Source organism: Hyperolius riggenbachi, chromosome 7, assembly GCF_040937935.1.
Source record: "Hyperolius riggenbachi isolate aHypRig1 chromosome 7, aHypRig1.pri, whole genome shotgun sequence".
NCBI classification, from domain to species: domain Eukaryota; kingdom Metazoa; phylum Chordata; class Amphibia; order Anura; family Hyperoliidae; genus Hyperolius; species Hyperolius riggenbachi.
In genome coordinates, this window is record NC_090652.1 from 166,545,365 (window position 1) to 166,566,662 (window position 21,298).

At 46.3% G+C, this 21,298-nt stretch overlaps 1 protein-coding gene across 1 annotated transcript in view; it reads right to left on the minus strand.

Moving 5' to 3' along the window:
• Positions 1-19,560: 19,560 nt before the first annotated feature.
• The window catches only part of LOC137526123 (piggyBac transposable element-derived protein 4-like), a 52,523-nt gene continuing 50,785 nt past the window's right edge, over positions 19,561-21,298 (minus strand). Inside the window, exon 2 of the mRNA XM_068247343.1 lies at positions 19,561-19,680. Within this exon, the coding sequence (XP_068103444.1) occupies positions 19,561-19,680 (120 nt within the window). The remainder of the gene's footprint in view (positions 19,681-21,298) is intronic.

The following is a 21,298-nucleotide window of genomic DNA, read 5'->3' on the forward strand; positions in this document are numbered from 1 at the left end:
CACCACACCTCTCACAACCTTAGATCAGCTAGTTCTATAAACTTGGTCACTCCCAGAGTGCACCTCAAAAAATCTGGAGATAGAGCCTTCTGTCATGCTGCCCCTACTCTTTGGAACTCCCTGCCACACCCAATAAAGACAGCACCATCCCTGGAGCTATTCAAATCCAGACTGAAAAGCCACCTGTTTAGCCTGGCATTTCCGGACTTATAAAATTCTTCCTCTGTACCACAATGGTCTGAGCCATGCTTATGCGCTTTGAGTCCTATGGGAAAAAAGCGCTCTACAAATGTTATTTGTTGTTGTTGTATTTGTTATTGTTTTTTCCCTTTAAAGGTTAACCTTGTAAAGGATTTTTTTTACCTTCCCTTGCATTAACTGAAATATGTGAGGGTGCAGGACAGAAAGGTACCTAATTTCTAGCTCCTGTATTCTTTACAATGGCAATGGAAGAGGTTGGCAGTATATAAGTAAAAACAATAGTAATGGAAGAGGTTGGCAGTATATAAGTAAAAGCAATAGTAATGTACTGGGTAGAATTGCTTAACCATTGAATGACAACTGGACGTTTATAAACATCCAGTGTATTTGTGGAGAGTGCACCATCTCTTTGTTACTAAATGAGGAACATATGGTATCATTTTTAACCAAGATGAGTTGTAGAATACATTTTGTTGTGTCTTAAAGCTTGGACACACATCACCTAAAAAATAGGTACGAACAAACTCAATCAAACATAAAAATGTAATTTTCTAAATTATGATGAAATTTGGGAAAGTTTTAGCAAAACTACAAGAGACATATGTAGTAACATTTTAACCGTGAAAAGTACTAGAATAGAGTTAAGAAAGTTTTAGGGTTGAGGCCCATGTCTTGTGTATTCTTTTTAGTCGCAAACTGAATCAAAGGCATGTGATGATTTGCTCAGCTGCCTGTGCAGGCAGCTTTTTGACCATTGTTTTGATTTGCATGCTGCAGGACTCTGGAAAGAAGAGCTTCTGTCAGTTTTGCAGCTTGTGCTTGCAGAGGAATTTGCATACGTTGTCATGCAAATTGCCTGGCCACATTCATTGGAGGCGTGTACTATAAGTACTATGTCTTTCCCACAATGCTTCGCTGTTCATAAGGATTTCGTCCTATGTAACACTCCTGGTGGGGTGTCAGCCTTGCTCTCTGTTTGAACATCAGCTTAGAGTAATTCCTGAATCTGCGCTAGGCAGATTTCCCTAGTGCAGTTAGGATTGTATTATCTGTATTAGGGCTGATCGGAACAGCTAAATTCCGATTTCGTCGAAATTTCGTGTACCGCATGCGAAAACCGAGTTTCGTGTTCCGAATTTTCGTGTTCCGAGTGCATTTCTATTGAATTAAATAGTGTTAACTTCTGCGGTTAATTGTAAAGCCCCCGTACATGCCATCATCACTAAATTTGGCATGTATGTTAAGCAGATGAGTAGGAACATGGTAAAAAAAAATTTTGTGAAAAGAGCTTATAGTTTTTGAGCAAATCGATTTCAAAGTTTCATAAGAAAAATGTTTTTTAAACTGTGTAAAATGACACTGCTGCAGAGCAGGTTACTGTATTCCGAGTTCTGTATACATATTGTATACATTTCATGAAAACAGACAGTGTGGGGTCCCCCCTCCCAAGCCTCCTTAACCCCTTGTCCCCATGCAGGCTGGGATAGCCAGAATGCGGAGTCCCGGCCACGTGGGGCTTCGCACCCTGAGCTATACCAGCCCGCATGGTCCATGCTATGGGGGGGCTCTGGAGGAGAGGGGCGGCCAACCTCCCCCTCTCCCCCAGAGCCCTTGTCCAATCCATGGACAAGGGGCTCTTCCCCACCTCCGGTGCCCCAGGAGGAGGTGGGGGCCGCCGACGTCCTGGGGGGTTCATGGTGCCATCCGGGATTCCCCTTTAACAAGCGGCCCCTGGAAGCCGCCCCCTCCCCAGGAGAAATTAGTATAGGGGTACACGGTACCACTTACCGATTTCAGTAGAGTTAAAAAAAGAAATAAAAACACGACAACGAAAAAAGTCCTTTATTGTTCTAAATTAACCAGGGATACTTACCTTGCAATAATCTCACGCCAGTAACCTCAGGAGTGGTCCCACGCCAGTATCCTCTTATGACATCCCACCTCCCTCCCACACTGACGAACTCCCACCACTGAATGGTCACAGTCAGCCTCTGCATCTGTATAGCAGAGGCTGAGAACACGAAAATGTTGCCTTTAAAACAAGAAATTTCGGCAAACAGTGATGCAATCAAAATGGCCACTGGGAAATCCCCGATCGCTGGAGGCCACACTAGAGTGGCGAAACCAGTGATTTTTCACATAGATGGTGGGTCCAGGTGACCAGAGCAGGAGGTGCCCTAATCCCCTGGACCCACCCATTCATGTGAAATAACGCGTATTCTGACACTCTGAGGTGGCCTCCGGGGAACGGGGATTCCCCAGCAGCCATTTTGTTTATGACACTGTTTGCCGAAAATTCTTGTTTTAGCAAACAATTTTCGTGTTTCTAGCTTATGCAATACAGATTGCAGAGGCTGTCTACAGTCATTCATCCCCAGGAGTTCTGCAGGATCGGCAGGTGCGCGGGATCTCCTAAGAGGATAGAGGGGGGCACAGCGCAGGAAGGTGGGAAAGTGGGCACAGAGCGGCGGGGAGGGGGGGAAGCCTCCCCTCCCTCACCTAGGGCCCCCCCCTTGCGCACTCCCCCCCCCCACCTCCAGAATTTCAGCCAGCCAGCGGAACGGCTTACCGAGAGCGATAGCTCTGTGTGCCGCTGGTCTGGTATTCTGCACTGACACTGTCCAATCACGCTCTCGCAGTACTTCCTGTGAGAGCGTAATTGGACAATGCAATGCAGGAGACCAGACCAGCAGCGGCACACAGAGCTCTTCTCTCGGTAAGTGATTCCCGCTCGCTGCCAAGTTTCCAAGTTTAGGTAGGCAGGTATATAGGTGTCCCCAGTATAGATATAACCAGGTCTATAAGTGTCCCCAGTTTAGGTAGGCAGGTCACCAGTTAGTGGGGGCCCCCATGCTGGAAGGGGGGGCAGTGGGCACAGAGTGGCGGGGAGGAGTGGAAGCCTTCCCCCCTCCCTCACCTAGGGTCAACCTTCCGTGCTCCCTCTCCAAAATTGCAGCCAGCAGCGGCAGCGAGCGGGAATCACTTACCGAGAGAAGAGCTCTGTGTGCCGCTGCTGGTCTGGTCTCCTGCATTGCATTGTCCAATTACGCTCTCACAGGCAGTACTGCGAGAGCGTGATTGGACAGTGTCAATGCAGAATACCAGACCAGCGGCACACAGAGCTATCGCTCTCGGTAAGCCATTCCGCTGGCTGGCTGAAATTCTGGAGGTGGGGGGGGAGTGCGCAAGGGGGGGGGGGCCCTAGGTGAGGGAGGGGAGGCTTCCCCCCCTCCCCGCCGCTCTGTGCCCACTTTCCCACCTTCCTGCGCTGTGCTTCCCTCTATTCTCTTAGGAGGTCCCGCGCGCCTGCCGATCCTGCAGAACTCCTGGGGATGAATGGCTGTAGACAGCCTCTGCAATCTGTATTGCATAAACTAGAAACACGAAAATTGTTTGCTAAAACAAGAATTTTCGGCAAACAGTGTCATAAACAAAATGGCTGCTGGGGAATCCCCGTTCCCCGGAGGCCACCTCAGAGTGTCAGAATACGCGTTATTTCACATGAATGGGTGGGTCCAGGGGATTAGGGCACCTCCTGCTCTGGTCACCTGGACCCACCATCTATGTGAAAAATCACTGGTTTCGCCACTCTAGTGTGGCCTCCAGCGATCGGGGATTTCCCAGTGGCCATTTTGATTGCATCACTGTTTGCCGAAATTTCTTGTTTTAAAGGCAACATTTTCGTGTTCTCAGCCTCTGCTATACAGATGCAGAGGCTGACTGTGACCATTCAGTGGTGGGAGTTCGTCAGTGTGGGAGGGTGGTGAGATGTCCTAAGAGGATACTGGCGTGGGACCACTCCTGAGGTTACTGGCGTGAGATTATCCCAAGGTAAGTATCCCTGGTTAATTTAGAACAATAAAGGACTTTTTTCGTTGTCATGTTTTTATTTCTTTTTTTTAACTCTGCTGAAATGGGTAAGGGGTACCGTGTACCCCTATACTCATTTCTCCTGGGGAGGGGGCGGCTTCCGGGGTCCGCTTGTTAAAGGGGAACCCCGGATGGCACCATGAGCCCCCCAGGACGTCGGCGGCCCCCACCTCCTCCTGGGGCACCGGAGGTGGGGAAGAGCCCCTTGTCCATGGATTGGACAAGGGCTCTGGGGGAGAGGGGGAGGTTGGCCGCCCCTCTCCTCCAGAGCCCCCCCATACCATGGACCATGCGGGCTGGTATAGCCCAGGGTGCGAAGCCCCACGTGGCCGGGGCTCTGCATTCTGGCTATCCCAGCCTGCATGGGGGACAAGGGGTTAAGGAGGCTTGGGAGGGGGGACCCCACGCTGTCTGTTTTCATGAAATGTATACAATATGTATACAGAACTCGGAATGCAGTAACCTGCTCTGCAGCAGTGTCATTTTACACAGTTTAAAAATCATTTTTCCTATGAAACTTTAAAATCGTTTATTTCAAAAACTATAAGCTGTTTTCACAAAAAAAAATAAATTTTTTTACCATGTTCCTACTCATCTGCTTAATATACATGCCAAATTTGGTGATGATAGCATGTAAGGGGGTTTCACAATTCACCACGGAATTTAGCACAATTGACTTCAATGTAAACACGAATTCGGTACTCGGAATTGCAGAATTTTCGAGTTTCGAGTGCTTACTCGGAACTGCCAAATTCCGATGGCAAACTCAAAATTCGGAATCCGAGAGCTCAGCCCTAATCTGTATTGCCTGTTCTGTCTTGTCTTGCCTGTTGCCATTGTCCTGTCCCTATGGTGGTTGACAGGAAATGGTTCTGATCTCTGTTCTTGGAGTATAGCTGGTGCAGCGGTTGCTACCAGCTATCTCTTCTGTTCTGTCTCCTGGGATCGCACTAGCTACTTTTTGCTAGCGCTGGGGATCCTTCTGTTCTGTCTCCTGGGATCGCGCTACCTACTTTTCGCTAGCGCTGGGGATCCTTCTGTTCTGTCTCCTGGGATCGCGCTAGCTACTTTTCGCTAGCGCTGGGGATCCTTCTGTTCTGCTACTCTGTACCTGGATCGCGCTAGCCACTTTTCGCTAGGGCTGTGGATCCTATCTCTCGCTTGTCCCTGTTTTCGTGTGTCTGTCTTATCTGCTACGACCGCTTGCTGGAGGCTCGGTGAGGTAACCGTTAAGCGTTCGCGTCCTCTGTTTCGTGTTTGTCTGTCGATGGTTAGTTGGGCGTGCTTGTCTCTATTGTGCTTATCACGTGGAGACCGCGCATAACCGCGCGCACTGTTGCGAATGAGTGCGGTGTTCGCGGTTAGCTAGCGTTTGTTGTTTTCCGCATCTTCTCATTGTATTATTTACTGTGCCTTTGCTACCCTCGTATTCTGTCCTGATCTGCCTTGTGTCACGTCTGGCGATCGCACCTCTCGCGATCGCATTCCTATTTCATATCTGCTGTTGTGTGTGCGCGGTCGCGGGGTGGCGACTGGATTGGCGCACACACATACAACCTGTCCCTTTGCTCGTTCTCATTCGCAATCGCCTTTCTTGCGATTGCGTTCTGCGCTTCGTACAATTCCTGTCTGGCATTTGTGGAGGTACAGAGGATTGGTTCCTCTGCACTCCCCAGCGCCATCTGCCGACAGGAATTTCCCTCTACAGGTGCGCAGCACCTTTTGCTGGGTGCCTGCAACTACACGCTTGTGGAGGATTTCCGCCGTGTCAGCGCACGCGTTGTGCGCTGATCACGGAGAAAGTTCCACAATCGTTACAGTATGAACAGCCCAACCCAAAACCCCAGTGTAGACGGAATTTCTGATTTGTACGATTTTGTCGAGTTTGGGTCCTGTGTCTTTAAGAGCTTTAAAAGGCTAAATTCAGAGACCAAGGCGGAATTTCTTTCTGAATGTGTGAGGTTTTGTCTGAATCCCACCTTTCAGATTTCTGATCCGTCCACGTCGGCTCTTCTGTTTTCCTATGTGCTCTTAAAAGACGATTTGTTCACCTGGGCATATGATTTGTTAAAAATCAATTCTTGGAATGGTGATCTGTATCAGCTGCTTGCAGTGATATTCTCTCACTGGTTTAAACTGCCTGGCTTACCACCTGCTCTGATTGAGTGTGTAGCTGCTGATAAGTCTGCTGATCTTTCCCTTCCATGCAAAACTTTTCAGTATGACAATCAGTTCAATGTGTCTGTTGCCACTTCAGGTTTTAAACAGCAGACATGCAAAGTGGCTAAAAAGAGAAAAACTAAAAAACGCAAGCATCGGAATAAAACACTCCCTATTGATGTTTGTAATGATGTTGTTCAATCTCCAGGTTTTTTGCCCCAATCCAAAGCTTATGTGGATCCTGCTGTAGGTAGGATCGCACACTATATTAAAGCAGTTAAAAAATCTGTTCTTGTTCCTGAACTCCACCCCTATGGAGATTATCTGGATACTGGCCTGTTTGAACCCCCATTTGCTTCCTGGGATATTGGGGCCTTGCTGGAAGAATTCGATTTTGATTGGAAAGCCTTTTGCGATTTTTACATCGCAAAAAGCGAAAATGTCTTGAATGCTTGTCTCGATTCAATGTACCTTCTGATTGATTCCGATGAATGTGACAAGGATGATGTGGATCTGGTGATCTATGTATGGCAAACGATTTTGGATGAGTTGCACACACACCAACCAATTGATTCCAATAAAGAGACATCGTTGTCGGATGATTGTTCCTGCCTTTCTGGGGTAAGGCATGAGAGTCTTGACTTTGTGCAATCTGAAATGAATGAGTGTGCCGCTGTGGTTGACTCCTGTGCGAATCCTGAAGGATTCTATCCTGACAGTGTGCAGTTTGAATCTGTGCAATCTGATGCCTGTTTCTCGGATGTTCCTGCAGATTGTGATCGGCATGAGTCTGCCGGTTTCCTCAAGGATGTGTGGGATCCTTTGTCATTTAGTAACAGATCTTTGAGATCTTCTGTCTGTGACCCTGCTATGGGGAAAGTTTCTCGACTATGCAGCGTCAAAAGTAAATTTAATATGCCTAATAAAGTTTGTCCTGTTGATGTCACTATTTCTTCTGCAGATGAGTCTCTGTCCCACCCTGTTCACACCTGTAAGGGCCCGTTGCCTGGGGACAGTTGCTCCAGTGTTTCGGTCCTAGATGCCTTGCAGTCTGCTCCGCAGATCGCGGAGATTTGCGCTAGGGAAGCGTCAGTTTCACAACCTAAAGCGATCTTGGATTCGCAAATTTTGCGCTCTGTCTCCTCGGATTCGACATCGTTAGCCGAGTCTAAGAGTGAGACAGCACTTTGGTTTTGCGAATCTGACTCTGAAGCGTCTTTGCTGGGTCCAGAGAGGGTTTCTCTGAGCCTGCCCTGTACCATGAATAACAAAATGATGTCCAATCACACTGACATTTGGGAGTCCCTTTCTTCCTTTGAAGAAAGTTCTGACTCTCCACCCTGTACTCTGGATGAGTCAATATTGCCTTGTACAATATCTCCTGCCCTGCCCCTAGAGGCTCGTCTAGGTATTGCTGCTATTTTTACCTGTCTTTCTGCAGTTTTGGAGTTGCAAGCTAGTTTGACTGCTACGCAGAATTCTGGGTGCAGCGAAATTAAAGTTAGGGAGTCAGTGTGTGGTTCAGTGAATATTCCTGTATGTTCCACTCATGATGATGAAATTCAGTCTCAGTTTATGGTGGAACCTTCCCTGGGACATCTGCCCTGTTCTCAAAATAAAGTTCCAGTTTTGCCTTGTAACATGGATAGTACAGAATCCTTTTTAGAAAACTTGAAAAATGATGTTCCTGAGGTCTTGTTTGATGTTCTGGAGGTCTCCGAGTTCCTCCCAAAGGGTGCAGAACTTGTAGGAGATGTCTCCTGCCCCCCAAGTCCTTCTGAGGTGTTACCCTCTTCCGTAGGCATTGCTGCCTTGCTGGCTACCTTTTCAGCTCTGATGGAGCTTCACTCATATGTAGTCAATGATGATATTATTGTCACAGAAATTTCTGAATTTGTATCCGAGTCTTCTTTTGAAAGTCCAGTGCCTGTGACCTTCACTCATGATGATTCTCTGTCCGGTACTGGTTTTGGTCTTGTCGTGCCGGACTCTGAGGTTGGCAGTTCCCCGACATGTCCTGAGGTTTCTCCTGTACTAGTGTACCCCGAGGTGCTCTGTGACCCAGAAAGCCCAAGTGTGCCTCGGTTACCAGCGTACTCAGATGCTTCCTTGGTGGAGACATGCTCTGATATGGCCTGCCTGCTTGCATGCCCAGAAGTGGTCCCTGAAAGTCTTGATCTTGATGGGTGTCCTCGTAATTCTGAATCCGGAATTGTCATTGGTTCCATGGGGGTTCTTGGTAATTCTCCATGTGAGCCTGGTGATTGTTCTGCCCTCTTGGGATCTCTGTGGAGCTTCAAAAGGTTCTGGGAGATTCCGGGAGAAATTTTGCTTGGTACACTGGATAAGATCAACGGTGGCTTTTGTGTTGTAAGGGACACTTCGAACAGGTATTGTGGCAGGTTTGGTATTTTCGGACGCTCCTTGGAAGGTGGTGGGTATTGTCTGGAGGGTGTCGATGGCTTCTTCTCTGGCGTTCACAGTCCTGATGGGTGTTATACTGAGACTGGTAGTACTGATGGGCATGTTTCGGTGGCTTCTGTTTCCGATGAGGTCGGTTTTGGGTGGACTGACTCTGGAATTGGACCTTGTCGGGCTGTCCTGACCTTCATGAGTCTTCAGTTTGAGTCTGTTGCTAATAGCAGTTTTGAGGGTCGTCTGGAATTCGACCCTGGAGGGGGGGGGGGGGGTACTGTGATGATTTGCTCAGCTGCCTGTGCAGGCAGGCAGCTTTTTGACCATTGTTTTGATTTGCATGCTGCAGGACTCTGGAAAGAAGAGCTTCTGTCAGTTTTGCAGCTTGAGCTTGCAGAGGAATTTGCATACGTTGTCATGCAAATTGCCTGGCCACATTCATTGGAGGCGTGTACTATAAGTACTATGTCTTTCCCACAATGCTTCGCTGTTCATAAGGATTTCATCCTATGTAACACTCCTGGTGGGGTGTCAGCCTTGCTCTCTGTTTGAACATCAGCTTAGAGTAATTCCTGAAACTGCGCTATGCAGATTTCCCTAGTGCAGTTAGGATTGTATTATCTGTATTGCCTGTTCTGTCTTGTCTTGCCTGTTGCCATTGTCCTGTCCCTATGGTGGTTGACAGGAAATGGTTCTGATCTCTGTTCTTGGAGTGTAGCTGGTGCAGCGGTTGCTACCAGCTATCTCTTCTGTTCTGTCTCCTGGGATCGCACTAGCTACTTTTTGCTAGCGCTGGGGATCTTTCTGTTCTGTCTCCTGGGATCGCGCTAGCTACTTTTCGCTAGCGCTGGGGATCCTTCTGTTCTGTCTCCTGGGATCGCGCTAGCTACTTTTCGCTAGCACTGGGGATCCTTCTGTTCTGCTACTCTGTACCTGGATCGCGCTAGCCACTTTTCGCTAGGGCTGTGGATCCTATCTCTCGCTTGTCCCTGTTTTCGTGTGTCTGTCTTATCTGCTACGACCGCTTGCTGGAGGCTCGGTGAGGTAACCGTTAAGCGTTCGCATCCTCTGTTTCGTGTTTGTCTGTCGATGGTTAGTTGGGCGTGCTTGTCTCTATTGTGCTTATCACGTGGAGACCGCGCATAACCGCGTGCACTGTTGCGAATGAGTGCGGTGTTCGCGGTTAGCTAGCGTTTGTTGTTTTCCGCATCTTCTCATTGTATTATTTACTGTGCCTTTGCTACCCTCGTATTCTGTCCTGATCTGCCTTGTGTCACGTCTGGCAATCGCACCTCTCGCGATCGCGTTCCTATTTCATATCTGCTGTTGTGTGTGCGCGGTCGCGGGGTGGCGACTGGATTGGCGCACACACACATACAACCTGTCCCTTTGCTCGTTCTCATTCGCAATCGCCTCTCTTGCGATTGCGTTCTGCGCTTCGTACAATTCCTGTCTGGCATTTGTGGAGGTACAGAGGATTGGTTCCTCTGCACTCCCCAGCGCCATCTGCCGACAGGAATTTCCCTCTACAGGTGCGCAGCACCTTTCGCTGGGTGCCTGCAACTACACGCTTGTGGAGGATTTCCGCCGTGTCAGCGCACGCGTTGTGCGCTGATCACGGAGAAAGTTCCACAATCGTTACAAGGCAATTAAATTTTTGCATATGCTGTACCAAAATAAAATACTTGTAAAATGAAAGCAAAGCGACAGAATATGAAAGAAACAACATATATTGTTACCTTAGAAACTTGGTTTTTTAAATATGTATGCCATGAGGGTATATTACTATTATTTTTGCAAATAAGTTCTTATAATCATCAATAGTGTACAATCAGAAAACAAAACAGAAAAACAGAAAAAACACACCTTTATTTTCAAATAAAATATTGTCACCATACATTGTGCTAGGAACATAATCTAAATGTTGTTATAACCAGGATGAATAAGCAAATAAAATTAGTGGGTTTAACTTATAGTTAGGACTGTTTATTGTAAAGCTATAATGGATGTAAATGGAGAAATAGTGTGTTTTTCAGGATTTCTTCTCTATTTGTCCCTTAAAAATGCATTGAAAATAAGGTAATTACTAAACAAAATTATCACACACTAAAAGGCTAATTTGTCCTGAAAAAAAAAACAATATATAGATCATTTAGGTGTCATTATTAGTAATAAAGTAATTGGCGAATGAATGGGAGCAGTGCTGATATGTGAAAATTCATTTGGTCCTGAAGTGGTTAAAACCAAGAATTACAAAAAATAAACTCTTGAAATAGATGTGTCACAGTGATATTTAAAAAATGTCATTTTGTTAAATTAAAGAAATAAATGCTGATGCTTCAAAAGACAGTTTATTCATTTTAGAGCATTTTTACTAAATAGGACAACTACTCTCAATGTAGCCACTCTCAAAGATCACAGCTCATTGTGACTTTAGTAAATGGTATCCACTATGTCATTATAAATATTTCGGAAGGCCAGTTTGCCATATCTGACCTCTCCTCATGTGTTAGCATGCTGATGAAGACAATCAGAATCCCCCCAACATTTCAATCCTTCATTTTTTAGCAGGTGAATTTTAATGGGTGTACTATGTAACATTTGTGAGAATTCAGTGTAGTCAGTTGTTGAAAAAGTGGATTGTCCACAAAACAAGTTGTTACTGGTTATCCTCCTGATGTGATTAAATGTGCATATTATGTTCAGGATCCATGGAAAGGACTGCCCACAAAAGAGATATTTTTAGCAAGGTTTACCACAATTCTACAGTAATGTGCAATTAATTTTTATTTTGGTGAACTGGCCATATAATATTAATATTAACTAAAAAAAATATGAATTAAGAAAAACAGCAAATTGAATCCAAGCAATCTTGTAGTAGCGTGCTGTAAATCAACATAATGGTGAGGTTGTAATATTACTTATTGATAGAGATGGTCAGTCAGGTGTTAATATTTTTGAGTTGATGTCAATTTTTTATTACTGTATGTTAATTATATGCACATTTATAAAGCTTGGAACTGGACCATTTTCACCTAGTAATTGATTATTTTAATTAAACATAGTAATTCATTTAAACATTTGAGCTGCATGCATTTCCATAATATTAATATACTATTTTGCATCAACTCAACTATTAATATCTCATTGACCATGTATTCTCATTGTTACTAACACAGCTCTCCTGGGCTCTGAATACAGGATCACTTTAATTAGTTAACATTTCAGTTTATGATTTTGAATTTTTTTCTATTGAGTTTGGATCAATCAGAAGCTTACAAAAGAACATTTATTCTATCATGGGTTAGCAAAAAGGTTTTAGTTGGGTTACACTGAAAGAGATTGAGGATATAATTTTGCATCAAAATTCAGCTTCAGTTCCACCCCTCCTTTTAATCTTATTACATTCCTTTAGGACTTCTAGGGCTAAGTAAGTATTCTTCCTAAGCTCATAAGCATTTGTTCAGAATAGGCCTCTTTTTTCGAGCAAAGCTATAGAGTTTGATATAATCCTGCAGGTGTCACTCTTGCACTCTCTCACTGAAGTTAATCTGTTTAGGTCAAAAAACAGCAGTGACCATTGATTATTTAACTATATGCAGTTTAGAATTGTTCTAACAAATACATTGAATTGCTCTAGCAAATAAACGGAAAGCTAAAAAAAACATGTAGGATGAAATTGTTATCCTCTTTCAAAAAATGTACCATTTGTGTTGCTGTCTGGCTGAACTTTTCAGAGTGATGTGCAACACACAATAGCCAGTGGAGCAAGGATGACATTAAAACTAAGGTGTACACATTCAGTGTGGATCAGTAATTCAGACACTATTAAAGACAGAGGATTAGTACAGAAAACAGGTAAATAAAATTTTTAAACAGAATTCCACCACAATAATTTCTGTAATTTTCTCCTTTAAAGGGACCATGAACAGTAGATAAAAATGAACTTACCTGGGGCTTCCTCCAGCCCACCGTAGGCTGTGAGGTCCCCCGGCGTCCTCCTGGCTCCTCTCCTGGTCCTGCTGGCAACTTCATTACCGGCCACACCCAGGCCGAGTGTCGAGAAAACACTTTCTGAACGGTGACGCTCCACGTCATCACACCGGTCGCTACGCATCATCATGCTGGCCGGCATGACAGTTCTGCGCAGCGCGGCTGGGATTTACAGTCCACAAGAGGGGGGGGGGGGTGTCATGGACGAGCCGTGAAAAACCGCAATAGCAATCGGATTTCTGCACCGATTGTGATTAACGGTACAATCCCCACTGTAAGTGTGGTTATAGCAGAATGCAAATCACTTGGGGTTAATGGTATTTGTTGACCTTGTGTTTTTGAAACCTGGCTATTCAGGTTGTTTAACCAAGATAGACCTTTTCAAATGTATCTTTAACAACTCAGACAGGGTAATTAACCTTATAACAGTTACCTGGAAAAGACCATTACACACACACACACATGGCCTCCTACAAAGGGATAAGTCAGGAATCCCACAGCAAGGGGGCCTATTCAGAAACTAGGGTCTCGCAGACATCTTGGCTCTGGCCACAGCATGACTTCCTACTGTGAGCTGCCCATGTTGGTAATACACCCAGTCATTTTTTGGTAAGATTGTAACAGAATGCCACCAACTATCTCTACAGTAATACCACACTCAAGTGCAGATGAAATTGCACACGTTTTAAGATATCGTGGAAGTTCATTGCTCTTTCCAAAGCCGAGATATTCATTTTGCTGCAACTAATTGGGCTAGACTAGTGGTCCTTGGTCTCTGGGAAATTCCCCAGACCCACTATGTATAAATCTGTTATCAGCACAAATATGGTATTTATCGTTTTTGAATTACAGTGTTCTAAAGTTTAAACCTAAAATTTTCCTCCAAGGAGATGGACTGTGATTGGTTTGTAAACCTGAAGGGGCAGGCTTTGTCCCACCCCAAAACTAGCTTCAATAAAATCAAGGTGAATGCTGGGAGGAGGAGTTCTCCCATTTTCCATCTGATCGAAACCAGCTGGAGGACCGTAATGTTAGTTCCCGTGTTTCCTTAAATCTGGAACAAAGGACTTTAACTTGCTTCCACAAACAAACATAATTTTTCTAACTTTAAGTATCCATTTTCGTTTAGTTTTTCCCTTTTTATTTTACACTGGGTTACTCTTCTCTCTAATTGTTACTTTTAACATTTTTTTGTACATATTAATTATTTAAATTGCATTTATTAATAAAAGACTTTAAGTCAATTACTTTTCTCAGCTGCACCCTACTATTCAGCCAACCAAACACTAGCCGAAAGGGATGATACCAGGGAAAATAAAACACGCACAATGTCTGAGACAGACTGGCCCTATAGGTATAAAGAGAAGGTAGAGGTATACCTCAGTAAATAACTAATTAGTTGCATCACAAACGCCCAAGTATAGGGGCGGATGTCAATGGTGCACTCCCTTAATAGGGGTAGCACAAGCAGCACCTGTGGGGGTCCTGGCTGATCCCCCACACTCAGCGTAGCAGGGTGGGGTGTAGCTATCCCACAGATGCAAGGTGCGGTGCACCACAACAGCAGAGGAGGTAAGGGGCTATGAACTAACTACCTACGGCCAGATAGTACTGGCCAGGGTAGAGCCCAACAGTACTGCCCAACTCCCCTGTGTCAAAAATCAAAAGGTGGATGACAGAGAGCAACGTGACCCCTGGTGCAAAGTGCTGTACAATTAAAACCTTTATATGAACATATTTCGCCCTCTAACAGGGCTTCCTCAGAAGGTGCTATACAAAATGTACATTATTTACAACAATGGTGAATAAAATATCTACACAGAGCCCCCCATCATCAACCCTCAAAGCTTAAGTCAAAGCTGAGTTTGCCTCATCAGGCAGCTGTTTATAAATATGGTGGAACAGGAAATGAGCACCGCCCTATTCCTGGGGCGTGTCCCCCATCCTCAGGCCACAACAAAGCGGCGGCACCCTAAAGAAAGGGATCCATTCAATACCTGTTGGTGCCCACCCGCTGTGGGTAGGGATGTTGTGGCCAGTACCCACTCTGATCGCTCCGATCACCCCCTAGCCCGCCGCCATCAGGCCTGGAACTGTCGCTGGTGAAGGTGGTGTATATCACCACCGCCCACTTCCGCCCGGCGTATGTATCTGGCGTCGGGTGTAGGCATGGTAACAGGTTTCAATGCATCATTCCTGTCATATCCGGCTCTAGTTCTGTAGCCACGGCGACGGAATGCCGCCCTCCCATTGGTGCACGCGTGCACTGTGGCGTACAGATCCGCCTCCAGTGCACAATACACGGGGGCGGTCTGGTCGCCATGGCTACGCTACGCTCACCCGGCTGAATCCTGTGGTATACAGGTCCGCCTCCAGTGCATAATACACGGAGGCGGTCTGGTTGCTATGGCTGCGCAACGCTCACCCGGCTAGATCCAGGCACAGTGCGTGATGGCGCCACAGTTGTATACAAAATATGACACGCATCCTGCAATGCAGTGTATGCTGTATCGTATACTGGCAGAAAATGGGCATACTGACATAGTATAGGCATGCGGACATAGTGTCATACACATAAGAAGCACAGGTGCTGCGGCGCATGCACTCTGTAACTACTGGGGTGCGTAAGGGGGTGCTCCGGGGGGGGGGGTGCTCGGGGGGGAAAGGAGAAGGGGGGGGGAGAGTAAGTGCTGAACTGTTCACCAATAAACAGTAGTGGAGAATTCGGGGGGCTGTATGGAATATGGGCAAAGCAGATATATCAAACGACACCTACGACAAGAACATTCAGGCAAGGGAAAATAAAGGTAGCTGAGTGGTCAACCCTATCCCTATTGCATATGTGCACACCTCCTGTGCCCCGGGGGGGGGGGGGGGGGCACAGGGAGCACACACATGAGTGTTAGAGAAAACATGCTAGGTGTCGTTTGATATATCTGCTTTGCCCATATTCCATACAGCCCCCCGAATTCTCCACTACTGTTTATTGGTGAACAGTTCAGCACTTACTCTCCCCCCCCTTCTCCTTTTCCCCCCTCCCCCCCACCCGAGCACCCCCTTACGCACCCCAGTAGTTGTAAACTAAAGAGCAGAGAGCGTGCATCATCCGTCCAAACTTGTGCATTTATTGCATATGAGCAAAAGCCAGTGCAGTTACAGTATAGTGCAAAATTTGTCTGTGTTGCATGTTTCATGTCTTATTCATTATAGCAGACTTATCTGTACTTCCGTAGGTTGTCCGTCAGTAATGGAGGTGGGAGTGTGGGAGTGAGATGGGCCTAGCGACGGCCGTTTCGCGTCCTCCTGGACGCTTGGTCACGCTGCGCTCCACTATGTAACTACTACCAGTAGTTACAGGGTGCATGCGCCGCAGCACCTGAACTTCTTATGTGCATGACACTATGTCCGCATGCCTATACTATGTCCGTATGCCCATTTTCTACCAGTATACGGTACAGCATACACTGCATTGCAGGATGCATGTCATATTTTGTATACAACTGTGGCGCCATCACGCACTGTGCCTGGATCTAGCCGGGTGAGCGTTGCGCAGCCATAGCAACCAGACCGCCTCCGTGTATTATGCACTGGAGGCGGACCTGTATACCACAGGATTCAGCCGGGTGAGCGTAGCGTAGCCATGGCGACCAGACCGCCCCCGTGTATTGTGCACTGGAGGCGGACCTGTACGCCACAGTGCACGCGTGCACCAATGGGAGGGCGGCATTCCGTCGCCGTAGCTACAGAACTAGAGCCGGATATGACAGGAATGACGCATTGAAACCTGTTACCATGCCTACACCCGACGCCAGATACATACGCCGGGCGGAAGTGGGCGGTGGTGATATACACCACATTCACCGGCGACAGTTCCAGGCCTGATGGTGGCGGGCTAGGGGGTGATCGGAGCGATCAGAGTGGGTACTGGCCACAACATCCCTACCCACTGCGGGTGGGCACTAACAGGTATTGAATGGATCCCTTTCTTTAGGGTGCCGCCGCTTTGTTGTGGCCTGAGGATGGGGGACACGCCCCAGGAATAGGGCGGTGCTCATTTCCTGTTCCACCATATTTATAAACAGCTGCCTGACGAGGCAAACTCAGCTTTGACTTAAGCTTTGAGGGTTGATGATGGGGGGCTCTGTGTAGATATTTTATTCACCATTGTTGTAAATAATGTACATTTTGTATAGCACCTTCTGAGGTAGCCCTGTTAGAGGGCGAAATATGTTCATATAAAGGTTTTAATTGTACAGCACTTTGCACCAGGGGTCACGTTGCTCTCTGTCATCCACCTTTTGATTTTTGACACAGGGGAGTTGGGCAGTACTGTTGGGCTCTACCCTGGCCAGTACTATCTGGCCGTAGGTAGTTAGTTCATAGCCTCTTACCTCCTCTGCTGTTGTGGTGCACCGCACCTTGCATCTGTGGGATAGCTACACCCCACCCTGCTACGCTGAGTGGGGGGGATCAGCCAGGACCCCCACAGGTGCTGCTTGTGCTACCCCTATTAAGAAAGTGCACCATTGACATCCGCCCCTATACTTGGGCGTTTGTGATGCAACTAATTAGTTATTTACTGAGGTATACCTCTACCTTCTCTTTATACCTATAGGGCCAGTCTGTCTCAGACATTGTGCGTGTTTTATTTTCCCTGGTATCATCCCTTCCGGCTAGTGTTTGATTTTTCATTGATCTTTGGTGTGCCGAACACCCTCATTATAGTGGTATGGCCTACTTATCTGAGGGCCTACCATCCATCGAGTCCCTTATTGAAGAGGCTAAGGAGACCTTTCAGGTTAGGGCTGATGGTGATGTGGGCGAATCAGATCAAGAACACAATGACACTGATATAGAACCTGTCTTTGCAGATATATTTAAAACCTACAAAGACTTCACACGTTCCTCCTGGGAGGTGGCCTCTTATAAAATCTACTTAAAGGAACAGATTACGGTCAGGGGTCTGCGTATCCTCACCAAACCTAATTCACATACAGATGATGTGGACTTTATTAAAGGCTGGGAGGAATTGAAAACCAAACAAACACTTGACCAGATGCGCTATCTATATGACTACGAACTAAAATATTCAGACAAAATAAGGGACAAACTCTTACAAGAACAAAAAGTACTGCTTGAGCTGTCAGGACATCCTGACTGAAAAATTTGAGTCGAGATTACAGAGGAAGGTTGAGGCACTGACAGAGGAAGTTAAGAGTAGGAAGCATAAGAAATTTATGAGAGATAGCCAGGACTTTAAAACTAACAAAGTGTATTCATGGGCTATTAAGACACAACCTCAACCACAAGACAGTGAACAGGCCAGTGGAGAGACAGATACACAATCTGGTAGCGAATCGAACACCTCAATTTCTCATACCCGTGTGCGACCACGTGATAAAAGAAAACCTGGTCAATATAAACCTAGAAAACAACCTAGAAACCCACCTAGAGACAAACAGCCTGGTTTTTTAGACCGAACCCCTACCAATCCCAAATCAATATGTGTAGAGGAACAAGATCAAGATCCCCATACAGGAAAAACAAAGGAACATATCAAAACTCTGAGAAACAGACAACAATGGGGCTACACGGGCAGGTGGAGGGGCAGACCGAACCATCAGTGGTAGAAGGGGATAATGCGAGTTCTATTGACCCTGCACAGGGTAGTTTAGATGAATTGAGGGTAGTGAACCTCTCCTCTGTCACCCTAACTTTGACTCAGATTTCCTTACTGACTAAGGGACTCACTTTTGTACCAACCACCAGATTCAATGCATTTGACTGGACCAAGGATGTACACTTGTTTGCCAGGAAACTGACACTTATTAAGATGTTTGAGAACAAAGATGCTAAGGATAAAAAAAAGTGCTTCTAATGAAAGGGAGGCACTTGTGGCCCTACAAGAACTTTTGAATGAAAATGAAGGGGGTACGATGACTCTAGCACCACCTAGTGGGGTGAAGCCAAAAAGTACATTCTGCCCATCGATTAACCAATATCCTCAAATCCACACATTTGTGGACATGGTGACACGTGCTCTACGTACATTAGAAAATAATACAGCTGGTATCCCGGTACGTGACAACCTCACTCGAGAGGAAAGGCAGGCCCTGAATCTATTAAAAAGTGACAGTCGTCTAATCATTAAGCCCGCAGATAAGGGTGGTAACGTTGTTGTATTGGACAGGGAAATGTATGAATCAATGTGCCTCACGATATTGAATAATCGAGAACAATATGCGATCATGAGAGACAATCCTCTCAAAGTACACTGTGAGTTGTTGAGGGACATTCTGAAAGAAGGGAGAGATAGAGGCTGCCTGGATATTGACGATTATACCAGGCTCTATAGATCCACTGAATTTCCAGTATTATCAGTGTTCTATGCTCTGCCCAAGATTCACAAAAACGTCTCCCCTCCCCCAGGCAGACCGATTGTTTCAGGCAGGGATAACGTGACTGATACTACAAGCCAATATGTAGACAAATTTCTGAGACCGTTTGTGGAAACACTTCCATCTTACCTGAAAGATACAAAAGATGTACTACTTAGGCTGCAGGACATGAAGGTACCCTCCGGCACCTGTCTGGCAAGCCTCGATGTTGAAGCCCTCTATAGCAGTATAGACCACCGTTTGGGCCTAGATGCTGTTAATTTTTTCCTAGATACAAGGGGACAGCACCTACATGAACATAACAAGTTACTTCTCAAACTGCTCGAATTTATCCTGACACACAATGTTTTCATGTTTGGGGGGCGCCTGTACCACCAACTCAGGGGCAGTGCAATGGGAACGGCGTGCGCACCGTCCTATGCCAATCTGTTCCTGGGTTGGTGGGAGGATCGCATCGTCTTTACAGATGATGTTATTCTTCACGTCCCACATCTTATATTGGGGCAGGTTCATTGAAGATGTGTTAATACTGTGGGAGGGGCCTGTCTCTGTCTTTCAGGATTTTGTGAGCATCCTGAATGACAACCAAATAGGGATGAAATTCACCCATGAAATCCATCAAAGAACGATTAACTTCCTTGACCTGAAAATAACCATTAATGACAATGGATGTATTGATACGGAAATTTATCGGAAACCCATTTCGACTAATGCATTGTTGAAGTGGGAAAGCTCCCATCCTAGCTCTTTACGACGGAGCATACCGGTGGGCCAGTTCCTACGAGCTAGGAGAAACTGTTCGACTGAGGGTGCCTTCAAAAAGGAATGCAACTTCCTATATAATCGATTTCGCCAACGCGGTTTTCCCGAACAGGTGATAGACACTGCATACAGGAGAGCTTTACATACACCCAGGATTGAAACATTGGGCGATAAAAAGAGATCACCACATGGGGCTAGTCCCGCCAATCCTAGTGCTGGACAACAGGTCAACACACCCAGGCTTATTGGCACCTTTACTGAACACTCCCATGCTGTGTTTGACATCATTAAACATTATTGGCCTATTCTACAAAAAGATAAGGACCTTATTAAACATCTGCCCTCTCTCCCAGCAATTACATACAGAAGGTCGGCAAACCTTCGAGATATGCTTGTACAAAGTACCTTTTCCAATATCTCCACACCAATTAACACATGGCTACCCCCCAAACCTATGGGGTCCTTTAGATGCGGTCGGTGTAAGGCATGTAAATACATACCCACCATAAAAAACTTCACAGCTCCACATAGTGGCAGAACCTTTGAAATCAAATCATTCATCAACTGTGAGACACGAGGAGTTGATTATGGAGCCAAATGTCCTTGCAATCTTTGGTACATAGGTAAAACCACGAGACAATTCAAAGAAAGGGTGCTTGAACATGTGGGCAACATCACACATAAGAGCAGCACCCCGTTCGCGAGACACATGAATGAGCGTCATAGTGGTCGCCGTTTTGACATTTCATTCTGGGGTATTCAATGTTGGAAAAAGGACAAGAGGGGCGGAAACTTTGATCGTAAATTGACACAGATTGAATCTGAGTGGATATTTCGCCTGGAGACCATTGCCCCCAAGGGCTTGAATGAAGATTTTAATCTAGCATGTTTTCTCTAACACTCATGTGTGTGCTCCCTGTGCCCCCCCCCCCCCCGCGGGGCACAGGAGGTGTGCACATATGCAAAAGGAATAGGGTTGACCACTCAGCTACCTTTATTTTCCCTTGCCTGAATGTTCTTGTCGTAGGTGTCGTTTGATATATCTGCTTTGCCCATATTCCATACAGCCCCCCGAATTCTCCACTACTGTTTATTGGTGAACAGTTCAGCACTTACTCTCCCCCCCTCTTCTCCTTTTCCCCCCTCCCCCCCCCCCGAGCACCCCCTTACGCACCCCAGTAGTTACAGGGTGCATGCGCCGCAGCATCTGTGCTTCTTATGTGCATGACACTATGTCCGCATGCCTATACTATGTCAGTATGCCCATTTTCTGCCAGTATACGATACAGCATACACTGCATTACAGGATGCGTGTCATATTTTGTATACAACTGTGGCGCCATCACGCACTGTGCCTGGATCTAGCCGGGTGAGCGTTGCGCAGCCATAGCAACCAGACTGCCTCCGTGTATTATGCACTGGAGGCGGACCTGTATACCACAGGATTCAGCCGGGTGAACGTAGCGTAGCCATGGCGACCAGACCGCCCCCGTGTATTG